Raw genomic sequence first — 17,398 nt, 5'->3', positions numbered from 1 at the left:
ATTTAGGGGCAGTAGAAACGGCGTTAGCGGCCGTCCATCCCTTTTTATTTATTCCAAGGTCCGAAAAATGTGTGATTTTATTTTTTGTAAAGTACATTTTACAGTGACTGTTTAATAAGCATATTTTCTGTAGCAAGTCTATTTTCTCGTTGATTTAACATCATCTTGGTATATTAAAATACAATAAAAAGTGAGTGTATACCGATATTATGTTTTTACATGGTAATAGTGTAAGTGTCCTGTTTGTGAGCGGTAAATAATTGACAAGTATTCCATCCCAGTTCAATTTTTTAATCGCGCGTATATATTAGTAAACGAAAAGATACTTTGAAGAATCCGTTGTTGTTGTTTTAGTTTTTTAATTAAATTAAATTTTGCTTTAATTTGTATATTGTTAAATTGCTTGTCACATTAAGCATGACAATGTTTTCACACGTGATGTTTATAAAACCCAATAGTTTTTGAAGAAGGCATGTGACCCCGATCGTATAAGCTTCAGTAGTTTTGACGCATGTTTGCAAATTTGTGAATAAGTGAAGAAAGTTATGTCTTACAAATATATATTTTAACAAAATTCTTAGTCACTTGTTTACACATAAAAACGCGATGCGTTAAAAAACATAATAATTAACTTTCTGGCACCGTAACAGCTTAATACAAAACCGGAAGATATAAAGCGCTATTTACGAATCGTTGATCGAGTCACAGTGCTTTGCTTATCGATTGCGGTGTTTTAAAACTTACTGTACTGAGATGTTTAGCCTTTCATACTCGACTGTTAATCGATATAACAAACAAATATTTTATTAAAGTTCTTGCGTTTCGGTTTATTGCGACTGTATTTCATTTTTGTAGTCGATTGTTCGGATGAGTCTTTAGTTATTTTTAATTAATTATTCAGCATCGTCCCGTGTTTTTTATAGGTATTAATTGACATGAATTTGAATTATGATTATCAAGACGAGAATGGACAAAAGGACAAAAGTGATTTACACTGTAGACTCAAGCCAATAAAAACGCAATATATATTATTGTATGTTGAAAATCATTTGGTAATTTTAAGTTGTTTTATGAGTAAGTAGTTTGGCATATTTGCAGGATTTACATTTTGATTTAAAGTGATACTTTGGTCATTGTTGACTTGTTCAATTTAGTACATTGCTATTTTCTAAACGTTGTTGGTATTATTATACGTATTTTATATACAGTACGTGCTCGGTATAAAGTTTGAATGACTGCGGCGCACTGTGTCTTGTAAACAAGTAAGGGCTTTAAGTTCAATAGTAATCTGCTCATTTGGGACAACACATACTAGTTAGGATTTTGAAAACTTCCTTGTTTGCACGTCTGCATAAGTTATTGAAGCCACTTTAATCACAAACATCCACATTAGCCTATGAGCGAATTCGTTACAAATGTTAGTTTGGCACGGTTATAATGTGTGCTACGTTTTGTTGACAAGGCCTTTATTTTACTAAACTTAATTGTTTGCCTTTGTATCGCAACCGTGAATTTAATTCCGATGTGTTGATGAAGCTTTTGTAGGTATAGTGGTTGTGTGGGGTACATGGTGTCGCTCTCAATAAATTGTTATATACTGATTTGGGTTGTGAAACAAACGATCTTTAAGTATCCCATTTTAATGCAAAACGATTAATAGCATTTCATCACAAATCACAAACATTATCACGTGCCATGAACCATGTACACTATACGTGGGTAATTTGGTATTCAATAATTCAAAAGCTTAATCGCCAAAGAAGCGTTATTAATGTTATTATTATTGCTATCTGTTCTTAATGCAGATAAATTTTTACAGTAAAAAAATCAAAATGTAAAAAAAGTCACAAGTCCTACATTTGTAAAGATGAAAACCTAATCAAACATTTACTCCATTGTGACTATCCGCATTAATAGTAATTTGAAATTGAATTAAAGTTAATAATCAAAACAAGAAAATCGTTATAAGCAAATCAGATTATTATGTATCTAGTTTGCTTTGCTATACATGAGCAGTCCCATATGACATGGCATTTTAACTTCCCTATGAAAAAGTGTTAAAACTGTTTAATATATTGTTAATTTTTTAATGTAGTTGCAATATAATGTCACGTTAATAAAGTATAAGAACATGTTAAAACAGGTAAGTGTGTTATAAAAAGTAAGCACTAGAAAATAAAAACGTGCTGGACAATATGTCAAATTAATACAACTAAGGAATTGACATTATTGATGTTTTAGTGTTTTTTGTCGTAAACAAATCGCTATCATATTCGCATAACATAAATATTTTAAATATATAATAAAATCGTCATGCAATATATAAAATTATCATGGACATGATTCAAATATTTGAGTTAGTTAATATTAAATTCACACCACATATGACAACGATGGGCAATTGCACATAATTAAAGTTTTACAACCATTTACGATTGTAAGACTAGTCTTAATTTAATACGCACATGAAGACAACTGATATATTCATCAGTGTTTTAATACTATTCGTTTTAAGTATTACATTTGCTTAAATCGTTTAAAGATAACAACCATATACGTAGTAATGTTAATTTATCAGAGGTATTATGCCCCAGTGATTAAAGTGTTATAAAATTGAAGCGCAGTAAAATAACTGGTGCGTGGTATTTTGTATAAATACGAACAACAAACATCTACAGGCTTTACACTGACGGAATTTAAAAAACAGATCCATCAAATTAGATCAGCACAGAAACAAAATATATCAAACTTCTCTTTTGCACATAAACTTTGGGGATAAAAACGTTGTAGTAACATATACAATGTAATATGATCACATTGTTTTATGTCAAACGACGCGACAAGAAGACTGTTTAACTGTACAACTTATTGCGTACAACGATTGTTGAGCTATTTCTTATTGTCTGCAAACAAAAAAATGACTTCAAACCGTCTAACTGTATAATGAAAGAGTTACCGTAATTACTCTTAGTTTTCGGACAATTAAAAATAATTGACAAATTTAGATACGAATAATATTCAAAATTACAGGTGTCCGAAAATTTAGAGACAAAAATTAAGGTGTCGGAAATTATGGTTATATTGAAATAAATGCAATAAATCAATGTACACTAATTTGCTTGTCATTTACTCTTCTAGTTCTGCTTAAAAATAGATACAACTTTACAGCTTTGCTAACTCCTGCCTGAAATGCTATGGAACACCAAAAGTAAAAACAGAAAACATTCTGCGTTCACTGTATCAAATCCTGTCTGGTTATTCCTTTATTTGCTGCCGATATACATGGTTATTTACCTAAGTAAGCGAATGAAATAGTTTATTGCTATCAGGCATGCATCTGCCAGATTGATTTAAAGACCTTAATCAGGTTGTAAAAATCCATGATTTAAGTGTCACTAGATAAGCGAAAACAGTGCCAAAGTCTTTAGAATATGGCGGTAAAGTATACTGTCCGAAAATTAAGAGACATTCATTATTAACAAAAAACCCGTATGTCCGAAAATTTAGAGTCACGAACAATTATTATTTTTGCTAAAAAAGAGGGTGTCCGAAGTCTTAGAGTATCCGAAAAACTTAGAGTAATTACGGTAACTATTCTAGTGTCATATTGTTCTTTAGGCAGATGACTCGTGTATATCACAGATCAAATATATGGGGTAAGGGAAACACGTTATAAATAATTAATAAACGTTCAAAAACATTCCCCATACAATGGGCCTATGCCGATTTTAACTTTAAATCAAAAAGCACTTTCTGTGTTAACTGAGTGTTTTCTAAGACTCTCAGTTGACCAGGCAAAAAAAGAATTGGACTGGTTTGAACAATGGTAAATGAAAATAAAATAAATTGTTCGAATAATTAAGACGCAGAGCGCGGATTAATAGAGTGATGAGATGACATGTAATGTTAACACGAGAATATAATTTTAAACATGCTTTAAGAACAAAATTATTTTGAAAATGATTGCCTTTGATATGAATGGACGTTTGAGCTTAAATAAGATTCTGAATGTTCATTTACTGATTGTCATATGATCAGGTATAACAATAGATACTTATACTATTAAAAGCCAATGTACTGTTATATAAAATAATTTCATGCTGATTCGAAAACGTACTGTTTACAAAAGGGTACGTACGCTATTAGTTAGTATGCATGTCTATTTGGTATATATTAAATCTGATTAGCACACGAAGGACGTGCATATGCCCTGTGATAACTAAGGAAATACAAAAAATAACCTTTTAGCAACTTAACATTCAGTTAACATTAAGTATTAATTTTTTGCATCTTTCTTGTAGAGTTTGTTGAATTATTTTTTTCAGATGCATTGTCAACGGGGTATCTGGTGCTTGGATCCAATGTAAAATATGTTTTCAATGACAGGACCCATTTGCTCTCAACTCCGCTTCAGACGGAAAATGGAAACACTACCGTTTATTTTAACCGTACAAAGACGGTTAGTTACAATAACTACTTAACTCGGCCCGAGAGTATCGACGTGGACTACGGTCGGAAGCAGGTGTACATTTATGCCCGCTACACAGCGACTCTTCAAAAGCTAAATTTTAATCCCGAGAGCAGTAATCCGAATTTGACTCTTACATATCTGCATTCCGGACTTTCTAGAGGAGAAGTGAAGATAGCTTTGGATTGGATCTCAAACAACATTTACTGGACAGATCCAACGTTTAGATGGGTCGCAGTACAGTCATTACGAAATGATGGACATTACAAACTTCTCGTTAACGAAAACGTCGAGAAACCTACTGGAATTGCCGTCGATCCGATTAACCAGTAAGTTACTTTTTTGGCTTGTTGTTTTCGTTGTTTTATTATAATTTAACGCCATGTTATTCAAACAATCTAGTTTTCATTTTCCTTTCCTAAGTATTATTAAACGTAGGTTTACAAACAGTGTTATTTGATATCCTCAACCACTCAATTAAGGACAACTACAGTCAGCGGATGATTATTCCTCTTTAACAACTGTATCGAACTCATAAAACTTGAATATTGACATAATGCATGTTTCCAGAACAATATGCTTAATTATTATGTCGCCATTTCTAAATTAAAAAAGCTCAGTCAACAATATTTTCTTTTTAGCAAGAGATAGTTGTCTCTGTGGATATAAAAGCTTCTGTTATGAGCAAGTCCATTCTTGAATATAATTTTACTGGTTTGCACATACACTTTTGTATCTTTCGATTTAAGATACCTATTTTGGAGCGATGTTGGGTCATTGCCGAAGATCGAGCGTTCCACTCTTACCGGAAGCAGCCGTAAAACCATAGTGTCTCAGGGAACAGCTTATCCAATAGCTTTGGATGTGGATATTGCCTCGTCAAAGCTGTACTGGGTTGACAGTTACCGTGACTCTGTGGAGCGATCAAATTTAGATGGAACAGAACGAGTGATGATTAAACGATTGGCGCACTCGTCATTTCTGGACATACAACTCTTTTCCGTATGTATTATTTGTATAAAAGTAACAAACAGAAATGATACCTAAATATCTGAGTAATATTCGTTTATTTTTATTGGTTTTATTTTCGTTACGTTTGTTAAATAATAATAGTTATTCTAAATAGAACTATGCTTCAGGACGTTGTTTTAACAACAGATATTGACCTCAACTTAGGCGGATTAGTGCGTCTATTTAACAAGGACACCGGCGAAGACGACAAAGGCCAAAGCATTGTCCTATCAGCAAAAATGGATTTTCAAATTACCTGCGTAACTGTGTATGCACCACTACCTACGACAACAGGTTAATCAAAATTATCACCGCATTCATTGTTTTCTTTTAATAGCTTCGATTTCGTTCATGTGTGGATTGAATTACTCTCGTTTTCAATAGTATATATATATTAAATTCCGTCTCAAATGCCCATATAGGATGTTTAATAGTTCTACACGACATAGTACATTATTGGCTGTAATGCAATAGGGATATTGTAAATGCTTTAATGCACAGCCTAATTATCACTTCCACGTGATGAACAATTTTATTTAAATACTGTTGAATAGCAAATATACGTTTGTTGTCCAAGATACCAATAATGTATATAATAAATTGTACGCTTAAGATGTCTAATTTTAAAACCATACAGGGAACATTCTTATGTACAGATCATTGTGCAAGCAGTCCCTGTGAGAGCATATGTGTGAGCGAATCTACAAGACCCGTGTGTCTGTGTGCGGAGGGATTTGCGTTGAATTCAGATGGACGCACCTGTTCTGGTAAATTGGTCATACTGTGTATCTTTACTTTATGAAACACATTAACAAACGTTTAGCACACGACCAATCACAAGATAAATGTGTATAATTTAACGAAAATCAAGTATTATTAACAATTAGTCCAATTCGTTGATGAACGTATTATGTTTCATTGGTTCATATTCACATTATGTATACAAGTTATGAATGTTTGGTAAGTTTTTTCATGCAAACGGTAAGATGTGTTCTCGTGATTGCAGAGACTACTGGTTCCCTTCATCGTGCCTTAGTCTGGGCTACAACAACAACTTTATGTGCTGCTGATATACGAGGGATTTACGACGAAAGTGAATACATAACGTCAAACAAGACCTGTTTCTCTAATGTTGGATCAAACATCAATTGGATAACAGTCGGTATGAGACTAACTCTACATAAATATTAAGAATAATTATTTTAAGTGAAATAATTAACATAAATGGTGGATAAAATGGTATATTACCGTGTAGCAACGATGCCTAACGATGTAATATCAAAGCTAGAATATGCATTAACCTTTATTTTGTATTGACATGTGTTAGTTTTTTAACATTTCCAAGTATGCAAATTTATTTTAAGAATGCAATAATGTATGATCTTGTAATGTAGATTCTCACAATCGAAAGATAATCTTTGCGGATGGTAGTGACATATTTGCGATGACATTGGACGGAGTTCATACAAAGCAACGTATTACATCAGCAACGGAAACCGTGACTGGTATTGTTTATAAAAACAATCGAAAACGCCTACATTAATGTTGCTTGTAAATTTAAAAGTAAATTTAAAATGGTTAATAAATGTTAAGCTTTAAATGTTCATGATATTGTTTAAAGTTATAAAGCATATTAAGCCTTTAGGAAAAGTTTGTTTTTTACTGATCAATTCTTTAAAAAGACTAGACATAATTATATTGTTTAGAACTTCAATTAGGCCTCGCAGTAGATTGGGGAGACAAGAACGTGTATTGGTGCCAAGGACAACAATCTGGAACAGGGAAAATAAATGTTTTCTCTCAAACAACTACAAACATGCATACGCTCATTTCAAGCGGCTTGGATAATCCAAAGGCTCTAAATATTATTCCGTTACTAAGGTAAGGTAAAACACGTATTAATGCATGCATTCAACGACGCAAAAATAGCATCACGTTGAATCATCGGCTATGATATCCCACTTAAATAGAAAAAAAACTAATAAACAAACACACTGAATAAAATGAAATATTAAGTAGTCAAACTAAGTATGTTTCGAAAATAAAAAATTAACGCTTAGAAGATTCTGTACTATTCTGTACTCTTAACTGTGTAAGTTTGTACCTGTTTTAGCACAATGATATGGATAAATGGGAGATTAGGAAGCTACCAGATCAAGAAGGCTCATGTCCATGGAACCGATATTCAGACGATAGTAAGCCTCATGGACTTGTCCGAACCTCGAGACCTTACTTTTGATGCAGCTTCCCAGAGGTTTGTGCATTTATTTTTAAAAATGCATTTTGGAGAATGCGTATTCAATGACATGTATTGATAAAACAAAGATAATACTGCAAAGCTTTGCTATTTTTTTAATCGTTTATATCGTCTGTGATAGACTTAAAAACTGATGTATCAAAAATTTGATGTAACAATAATTCATTCTATATGCAACTTATTACTTTGTCTTTTAATTCGTCGTTATAATATTAATTGATACTTCCAGACTGTATTTTATTGACGGAAACGCTTTAAAATCAGTGCAGTTAGATGGAACTAAACTGACAGCAGTTGACGTGGGAGTTGCTTACTCTATTTCGCCTCTAAAACTTCATTCATACAAGGTACTTTTTATTTCTAAATGTCTTCTTACGAGCGCCTTAATGACCACAATTATATATATATATATATATATATATATATATATATATATATATATATATATATATATATATATATATATATATATATATATATTATATTTATGCCTCAATTTAAAGAGGAACAATTATGCATTAGTCTTGTGATGAAAAAATTAACCGTGATGAAAAACAAATGCAACATATGAACATAGAGTAAAGCTCTTTATTTATTTTGTAAAACTAATCACTCATCGTTATGCTTACGTTTTATTGTATGTTTCGGCCTAGGTCATGTTGTTTGCCAATAAACGTAGTCGAAGTTATGTCTAAAATAAAAGACTGTCAGAGTGTCTCTCACAAGTTTTGATTTTTAGAATCACCTTCTTGTGGCTGACGCAGGCATCTTTATTGATGTCTTGTCTTTGACAAATACAGAAGACGCAACTAACTTTCTTAATACTAGTGTATCAGATATTTGTGTTATTGATATCACCGAACAGCCAGAAGAGAACGGTAAATGACTTAAGAAATAATTTACCTTTTTTGCTTTCTTTTCTTTTAAATTTTAACATTTTAAAATAAACCTTATGTTGGTCCTAAATTAATTAAATAGACTCCTTTGTGTGAAGTAATATTTGTATTTTTGTTTATTTCGTTAGCAATAATTCAAAATATATAGCAGGCGGTAAAACAGCTATGGACTTTCGTCTTTTTAAAAGGCCCTTGCAATGCTGATAATGGGGACTGTGAGCACATTTGTATTCCACTTGGTCGAAACAGAATATGTCAGTGTAGCTATGGTTTCGTTCTTGATAACAACAAGGAAACATGCTCATCAGGTACTTATCAGTTGGCCGTCTATTTGTTTACCAATCCGTTCAGGAGCTAATGGAAATTATACATAAAATGAGTCTGACATTCTAACTTGTAAGGGAATTTAAAGAACCCGCGATATTGATAAACATGGCACAACTGTAAAGCTTTGTAAAAAATGTGTGTAACAGTTTCCTGAATTTCCACGAATAACGGATTTAAATAACTGCTGCTCATATGATTATGCATAAAACTTTAGTATTACAAGATGAACTAGTTTATGTACCATTGATATGCTCATTTAAAACTGCGTGTTCTACTTTGTTATTGCAGAACCACTGTCGGACAATTTTATGTATGTTTCGGATTGGACCCATGATAAAGTATATCAAGTTTCTCTAGTAAATGGCGCTGTACACGCCCTTGACAGTTTAACCGTCGATGCCCCTACTGGAGTACTTTACAATTCAATTACGAACAGAATATATTGGGGTGATACCACATCGAATTATATTCAGTCTGCAGATATCAACGGTACGGGATATTCAGTGTTAATTGATGTTGGTAAGTACATATCTTAAATACATAATACTTACTGTATTTATCTTTGGTTTAACAGAATTTAAGTTTGCATAGCTGTTGCTTTTGCAAAAGTGTTTTTGAATCTAAAGTAATCGCCGGTTTTCGACCCGACTTTAGAGCTAATATACCTTTCAAGAATCTGCGCATATATGGTATTACAGTGCGCATCATTATTATCAGTTTGATATTTGTAACACACAATTGAAATGTTGTAATTGCGCAAAACAATTATTTCGTAATTGGTTTCCACTTATGAAAACGTAAAGCTTTTTTAATTTCAACATATTTACACAAAACAACAATAATCTCTAAAAATCTTAATCACAATTAGCATATTGGAACGGAAACTGCAGTTCAATGCGGTTATAAAACAGACGTACCGAATGGTATCGCAATATAAAAACAAACGAAACTAATATTTATTTATTTCATGCTCCATACCGTTACCAGTTGCGAAAATATAGTTTCCTTCATCTTTCTATTTCTACTATGTTTAAAAGGTTTTAAAATAATTTTAATTGATTTTGAAACCCTCTGCGTATATTTGGCATGTATACACTAACTTGTATTTTGCCCACTCAATCATTGAGTTTCATGAGTTTCATATTGCAACTGATCTCTTCTTTTTGAATTGTAGAATGAATAGCAACAGTGTAGCTATTTACGGCACTTTTTAACTATTTATCATGATAATAATTTAGATCATAATGCCTAAGTATGATTCATTGTTTTAATTTCAGCTATTTTGATTTAAAACATGTCGTTGTTATTTACACCTAATTGTGTGTTTTGAAACAATTGAATTTATCATTAATTTTGATTAAATCTTTCCCAGTTTATAACAGTTGTTTGTTGGTATTTTCTGACTCCACAGGGGCTTATCGCGCACACCCCGACCGACTAGCTCTTGACTACAGTACGGGTAGCATTTACTACACTGCTGTGAGCACAAGTCAGTTGCCAACAGGTTTCACTGGAATCGGAGTTGTGTCTCCTAATGGTATCCATAGAAAACTGATCTCGGAAGGTGTTCATCCGAGGGCAGTTGAAATTGACCCTAGCAAAGGGTGGGTAAATATATACAAACATGTATCGAACAAAAGACATATGCAATGATTGATAGATAAGCCAGTTTTAAGAAGTGTCTTTTAAAATATAAAGACCTAAGAAAACCCCAAGAACATTATCAGGAGAAAAAATCTTACTTAAGCTTGCCATTTAGTTCAGGAAACTGAATAATTAGCGACATAATACAGTTTAATACATAGAACAAGTGATATAATATAAAGATATCATAAGAGATATGAAATAAACATGCTATCGCCGCCTTAGAACAGTAAATGCAACCGAAAGGGGTTTAAATCGGTAGAAAGCCGTGCCAAACCTTATATTTAATTACAATTAATCGAAAACACTCACTTGTAAAGAAACAATACCACAAAGTAAGCATACTAATTAAATTAAAATTCAAGAGCACTACAAGATAATAGGAATTTGATTCTTTCCATTTAATGTTTTGCTTCGTTTGGTTTACATGAGCAACAAAATGTATACTCCCTTTGACACGATTAAATTAAGTTAGTAGCAGAAAAATGTATTTTTGCTAATAATTTTCGGATATTTGCATCGTAAATTGAAATTAATAGATTAATGTTATTGATCTTAAGAAATCCATGTATAAAATATCAGAATGAATAGCTGTGATTAATTAGCATGATAATAATTTATAATACTACATCTTCTCATTTAATTTCACAAAAACTACATTTTTAAATGTTGTCGTTGCAATAATAGGTTGTATCTTAAATGTTTTATCTTACATGTGTTTTCTTTTTAATATTCATTGTTTTGTCGTTATATTCGTATGTAGTCTTTAAATAATAGTCCTGCTTAGCGAAACATATTAAATGAAAAGTATCTACTGAGCATCAAACAAAACTATTTTAAGACTACATTTGAACCATGATGTAGTTTTTATGGAGATTTTTCTGTTGAGTGTTTCCTTCTGTTGGACATAAAACATATGTTCTATGGATGCTGCAATAAATGTTTGTGTTTTGTTATCTAATGGTTATATTTGTATTAATATTTGATATTTCTGTTAACCAATCGTTTAACCAATTTCCATTTAGATTTCTGTTTTGGACCGACTTTGGTACAACACTTGCAGTATTAAAACGCGCCGATACAGACGGCACCAACATTGTAACACTGTATTCAGCAATGATTGAGCCTAACGGGATCGCCATTGACACATCGGGTATTACATTTACGTGTTATGTTTATTCTTCAAACTTGATGTTTGTCTATTTGAATTTTAAGTTATATAGTGATTTTGCTATTAAATGTATTTAGATTTAAGTTTAAACATTTACTTCTCGGCATAATGAAACACATGTATCTGACTATTTTCTTTCGTGCTAACTTAAATTGTACTGCTCTCGCTAAATTTCTATAAATTTAATATATATCGCTAATGCAAAATGCATGCACACATAGGGACAGTTACTACTGGTCATACGAGAAATGTCTTCCCAATTGTAGTGAACATTTATATTTCACGGTACCAAAAGCCCACAATGTCCCTATTTAAATAGGCATTAGAAATGTTTGAGAAACAATAGCTTCGGAGATATAAGAAATGTGTAAACAGATGATGTTGAAATGCTAATGTAAGGCAATATTGTATAGCATTAGCCTGTTGCTTTACTTTGAACGACAGCATAAAGCTTATATTGGTAATGGCTTAAATATCACATACTAAGTGTGAATTAAATAAGCATTTTATTCACTTTTTGTAATTTATGGAACGAAAATCGGTTTGGGTAAATTTCTGATTCAAAAAGATCTCTTTAGTAAAACAGATAAATACATGCAAATTAATTTCAGATAGAATATGGTTTGTTTAAAATAAAATGTCACTTTCAGCAAGCGCGTTATACGTTACCGATGGCAAAACAAACATAATCTAACGCTGTGGTTATGAGGAGAACAATTGTGTTCAGTATTTTAGTGACCCTGGAGCTCAACTCATGGACATTAAACTTCTAGGCAACTATCTCTATTACACTGCTTGGAATAAAGTGTAAGATTACTTTGCTTACGCAATGTTATAGAGCATTTTACGAAATACTTTATCTCACGACGTTTGACATTAATATCCACAATTCCTTTTAATATACTTACAATACATACTGTGTTGATTGCGTCTTAGCAAAATGAAAGCCATACCGCTCTTCAAATTTAAATTAATTCGATTTATGAATATATTATTGTACGCGAAACTTATGTATGTAAATTATCTCTGTCATATAACTCCTTTATAAAAATGATTTTGAAATATTACTTGTCATGAAAAATGTTTTTCAATCATCTGTTGTCAGGTACATAACTAAATTACACAAAACTAACTCAAACGACATCGCTAAATTCGCAAACAACGCAGAACTCGGCAGATTGGATTCCATTTCTTTATACTCCTCAAACTTTCTCCAAACAAATGGTAAAATCATCTTAAATATTTGTTGATCATCCTAAATGGCATGAATTGGCTTTTTTTATTTAAATAAAAGAAATTTGTATACAGTCCATTTTATGTTTTTACCTACGATCAACGGATTTAAAAAAAGGAATGTCGATATTAGTTTTTTATTGTCATTATCGTGATCAGTTAAGTTTATATATATATATATATGTTCATACACATAAACGACGAATATAATTACGCAATTTTAAACAAATAAGCGATGATGCGGATTTGTTAACCATTCCATTTAAATGTAATGATATGGGCTCTACTCAATTTTCTGATGAACAGTTACCATGTTGTAAGTCTTCCTTTAACGACAAAACATCCTACCAGATCATTACCCTTTTTAAAACACTTTTGGACACTAAGAAAAGTATAAAAGCTTCACACTAATGAACTGGTTAAAAAGTTTGTTATATATCATCTGTTAAAATTCTATAAAATGTCTAGTAATTCTAGCACCCAGTATTGATTTATTTAACTGTTTTATTATTATGTTTAATGGTTTGGTGTAATTTTTTTTGTGTTGCGGCTATAACCATAACCTCATCATCCACATCAACAACAACATGTGTAACAACAACAGCGAAGACAACATCAAGTTCTTTCATGACAACGTCCACGGCTACCAGTACGCCATCTCCTGGAATTGGGGACACTAAAAGCAACGATGACAAAGCGTCTGCCTCCCAAATCATGTACATTGGAGCAGGAGCTGGTGGAACTGTAGCTATCGTCATTATTGTCGTCGTAATCGTTATCGTATTAATAAAGTATGTTGACCGTATATTTAAATGGTATCGTATAACAGTTCATAGTATGTGTTTTACTTGTTAGCTAAAATAACGCATTTATGATTTAAATGGTTGTAAACGAACAGATCAACGCAACGTTATCATTTCATTACTATGCTCTTTCATGCCATACAGGCTCACGTATGTTCCTCTAAGAAACCCGATAAAACTTTAACGTAAGAGTGCACGTTTGTGTATTGAAAGGTCATAGATGCAGTCCTTTAATGTATTATTTGTGGTTTAGATGCGGAAGAAAGGCACAAACGGCTGCACGGTACGAACATAATCCACAAAGTGGCCTCTCTAACGACGGGTTCGAGCATAGTGCCGTGTATGAGGAAGGAGCTGTAACCTTAAGAGCGGAAGGCGAAATGCCATACTCAGTGCTGGGTAATCTCGGAGGCGTAACTCATAACTCGGTAAACACAAAATGTTTTGTTTTGTTGACAAATACATTTTGAATGGATTTGTAACCTATTTCAGCGTTTTGCCTTGATATTTCTCTTTGATGATCCTCAAAAAAGCACAGTTTTCTATTTGTGTTCTGTTGCGCTTACAATGCATTGATATACAGGTTGCGTCTAACAGAAGAGTATTATCCTTGTTTTCAGAGGAATGAAAACACATACAGTACACTGCAGGACGGGAACAACATATACGACACGATCGATCGTATCAGTGACTGTCCAACCACTGATGCGCCTCCTCCACCAACTGATTGGGGATACATGCCTCGAAGCTCTGAGCTCTCTGGTGTGTATTTAACACCATCTGAGGGACGCAGATCAGTAATAAATTCGTCTGACCATTACTCCGACAGTGGTAGTAGTGGTTAACAGTTTAACTGGCCGCGTTGATACTTAAAAATGACATGTATTTGATATACAATTGTGTACGTTCTTAAAATGGACGCCATGTAAAAAAAAATTGTTGGCAAAATTATTTTTTTGCTGCCTGTACTTAGCAACCGTAGTTTTAAAAAATAGACAATCAAATATTAAAATAATTGTTTATTGAACAAAAGCAAGAAAAGTATGTAAGATCAAATTATTTAAAATTATTCATTACTATATGACAGCAAAAATTTGTAAATTTAAACAATACTTGTGTGAATACGTTTTACAACCTAATCGTTGTGTTATTTGTAAATTATGTCATAGGTTAAGAAAACTCGTTTGATACACATTTGTATATACACATCGTTAATGAGGATTCGTTGAACATTTCTATGTTGTTTTTGTTTCTGATGAGCCGAACATATTTTTCATGTCATCATTATATGAACATGCTGTTAGCAGTGATATAATATAATCAATATGGTGATATTCACATTTTTAACTATCATTATTGCAAATCAATGAATGTATTTCTACTATTCAATATCCATGCTGTAGTCGTTTTGTTGATGTGTATAGACCTGAATATTTAACGTTAAATTGAAGACAAATACATATGTATAGGACGATCAAACGTGACCATACAGTATATAAGAATACTCATAGTCTGTATTTAATATATGAACGACAGTTAATGCACATATTTATTGAATGTATGCAGCATAGAAACGCATCTATAAAAATGACGACATTAGCTTTAAATATTCCCACATATACTCTAACACTAAAATAATTAAACAATTGCAATAAATATAATATTTCTTTATCTTATAGCACTCTGAATACTCAACGTAAATGTGTAATGTGTATGTTTAAATCATAATCTGTGGTATACCAATATTGAAGTCTATATATTGTATACACATATTGTTTAAAAAAAATATATATGTGTATAATACATCCGTATGGTTTTATATATTACGTTTGTATACAGAATGAATATGGCATTACTAAACACAAGTTTATTTTTCAGTTTCTCCATAAAGTAAATTGTATGTGTAGTAATATTCAAAGTACGAGCTTTTTTTTTATTTCTACAATGATAATATTTTTGAACCCATTAACCACTTATTGCATTAAATGATGTGTTCATCATCACTGTGCTTTACTTATGTGTCATACCAGTTCAAAATATACTCTAAAACTGTAAGCAATTATAGTTGTGTGCAGAAGAAGTCGCCATATAGCAGTCCCACTGCCCATCGCTGCGCCTGTTAAATAACTTGTCACAATGTAAACCGACACAAGACAACGTTTCGCGTGTGAAATCCCTCTCCATACCTGATAGGTCAATGCCACTCTTTGAAGCAGAGGTCAAATCAGATAATAAAACCTGCAAACGTGAATTAAAATTACAGTCCCTGAAAAACCTTTACCATACATCGAAAAAAATTCACATATCTTTGCACCAATGTTAAGCATAATAGGACAGAATGTCGCCAGTAAACCCGTCTTGTCTCTCCACTTCAAAGATAAAGGTCATCATTAGAGATTGGAAAATTTATATCTAAGCAATATCCTTTCCATCTTCAGAGATTGGAAATTTCTATCTAAGCAATATCCTTCTCATATTTTGATGGATTTTGAAATAAATTTGCACAAATGTTAACCTTTATGAGATGAAGTTTAACTTTTTTTTAAAGTCTAGGTCATACTAAAAGGTCAAGTGAAAATTTTGAAAAGAAATATTGCAGGTGGAGATTTCTGTTTCATTTAAACACATGCATAATTAGACATAAAAGATCTATTTATTCACACGTGTAATCAACAACAATATTCAAAGTTTATTAAAGCAGTTTTCTTTTAATGTTTGTTAATTGTAAATCTTATTTAAAACACGAATGCTTAGCAATTACCGCTCACATGTGATCGCAAATGCGGATCGTGTTGAGTTTTAATGTTATTTGTCCTGTATTGCCTATTTTGGTAATAATTCTTATTTATTGTATTAAGCGTAAAATGTTAGTTGCGTGGTTTGAAACAGACCGTTCTAATAATAAGTATGCCCTGCTTTTGTTCAGTGCTTATGTGCAGTGTTTGTGTTACAAATTCAGATACTTTAATACTGAAAATCCGCGTCTTGAAAATACATATTACGTTTATATGTATATACAGTATTGCTGTACTTGTCAATTGTATATGTTAACTATTACAAAGAGTGTATAGAACATAGTCCATCACCACATAATCAGGCGTTGATCGCCTGGAATAAGAGCGCAGTTATTTATTGCATTGATGACATATACTCAATTTGATATTATTTCTCATACATCTTCTGGAAGGTTTCTCTGTTTCCGTATTCGTTTCTTCGATTCTGTTTAACTAAGCTTTATATTAATATTAACATCAACCATATTAACACATATTTTTCTTTTATGTTGCACGCTTAGCTGTCTGAGGTATCACAATCGAGGCTGATGAAACGATGATAATTCTTTAAATCCATGAAATGGCGTCAGCTACATATATTATATATTTACACATATTCCCAAAAAGATAAAATGCATATAGAGTTCGTGATATTATGTTACAAAAGTAATATTATTAATAAAAAATAGAATCAATTTGAATACATTTTTTTTTTACAATTACTAAAATGTGTTTCTTGTAATCATGAATTATATGTTAACAGAAGTTTAAATAAAAAGTATAGCAGTGGTTGGAACTACAAATATTAGGCACA

At 32.0% G+C, this 17,398-nt stretch overlaps 2 protein-coding genes across 2 annotated transcripts in view; both read left to right on the top strand.

Annotated features, from left to right (window-relative positions):
• The window catches only part of LOC127846106 (low-density lipoprotein receptor-related protein 4-like), a 73,543-nt gene extending 61,138 nt beyond the window's left edge, over positions 1-12,405 (top strand). The window contains exons 6-16 of the mRNA XM_052377282.1: positions 6,486-6,641; positions 6,874-6,984; positions 7,198-7,360; positions 7,593-7,733; positions 7,966-8,083; positions 8,476-8,614; positions 8,821-8,940; positions 9,248-9,478; positions 10,371-10,563; positions 11,629-11,756; positions 12,386-12,405. Coding sequence (XP_052233242.1) covers positions 6,486-6,641; positions 6,874-6,984; positions 7,198-7,360; positions 7,593-7,733; positions 7,966-8,083; positions 8,476-8,614; positions 8,821-8,940; positions 9,248-9,478; positions 10,371-10,563; positions 11,629-11,756; positions 12,386-12,405 — 1,520 coding nt within the window. The remainder of the gene's footprint in view (positions 1-6,485; positions 6,642-6,873; positions 6,985-7,197; positions 7,361-7,592; positions 7,734-7,965; positions 8,084-8,475; positions 8,615-8,820; positions 8,941-9,247; positions 9,479-10,370; positions 10,564-11,628; positions 11,757-12,385) is intronic.
• A 1,059-nt stretch (positions 12,406-13,464) lies between these two features.
• Positions 13,465-16,268, top strand: LOC127844045 (uncharacterized). Its single transcript, XM_052374014.1, has 3 exons — positions 13,465-13,798; positions 14,064-14,238; positions 14,431-16,268. The coding sequence occupies exons 1-3, from the start codon at positions 13,527-13,529 to the stop codon at positions 14,653-14,655; spliced, it is 672 nt and encodes a 223-aa protein (XP_052229974.1). The 5' UTR covers positions 13,465-13,526; the 3' UTR covers positions 14,656-16,268.
• Positions 16,269-17,398: the final 1,130 nt, after the last annotated feature.

The sequence above is a fragment of the Dreissena polymorpha genome, chromosome 9 (assembly GCF_020536995.1).
Source record: "Dreissena polymorpha isolate Duluth1 chromosome 9, UMN_Dpol_1.0, whole genome shotgun sequence".
NCBI classification, from domain to species: domain Eukaryota; kingdom Metazoa; phylum Mollusca; class Bivalvia; order Myida; family Dreissenidae; genus Dreissena; species Dreissena polymorpha.
Note: the sequence above shows the minus strand (reverse complement) of the source record. Positions and strands in the feature narration are given on the sequence as shown.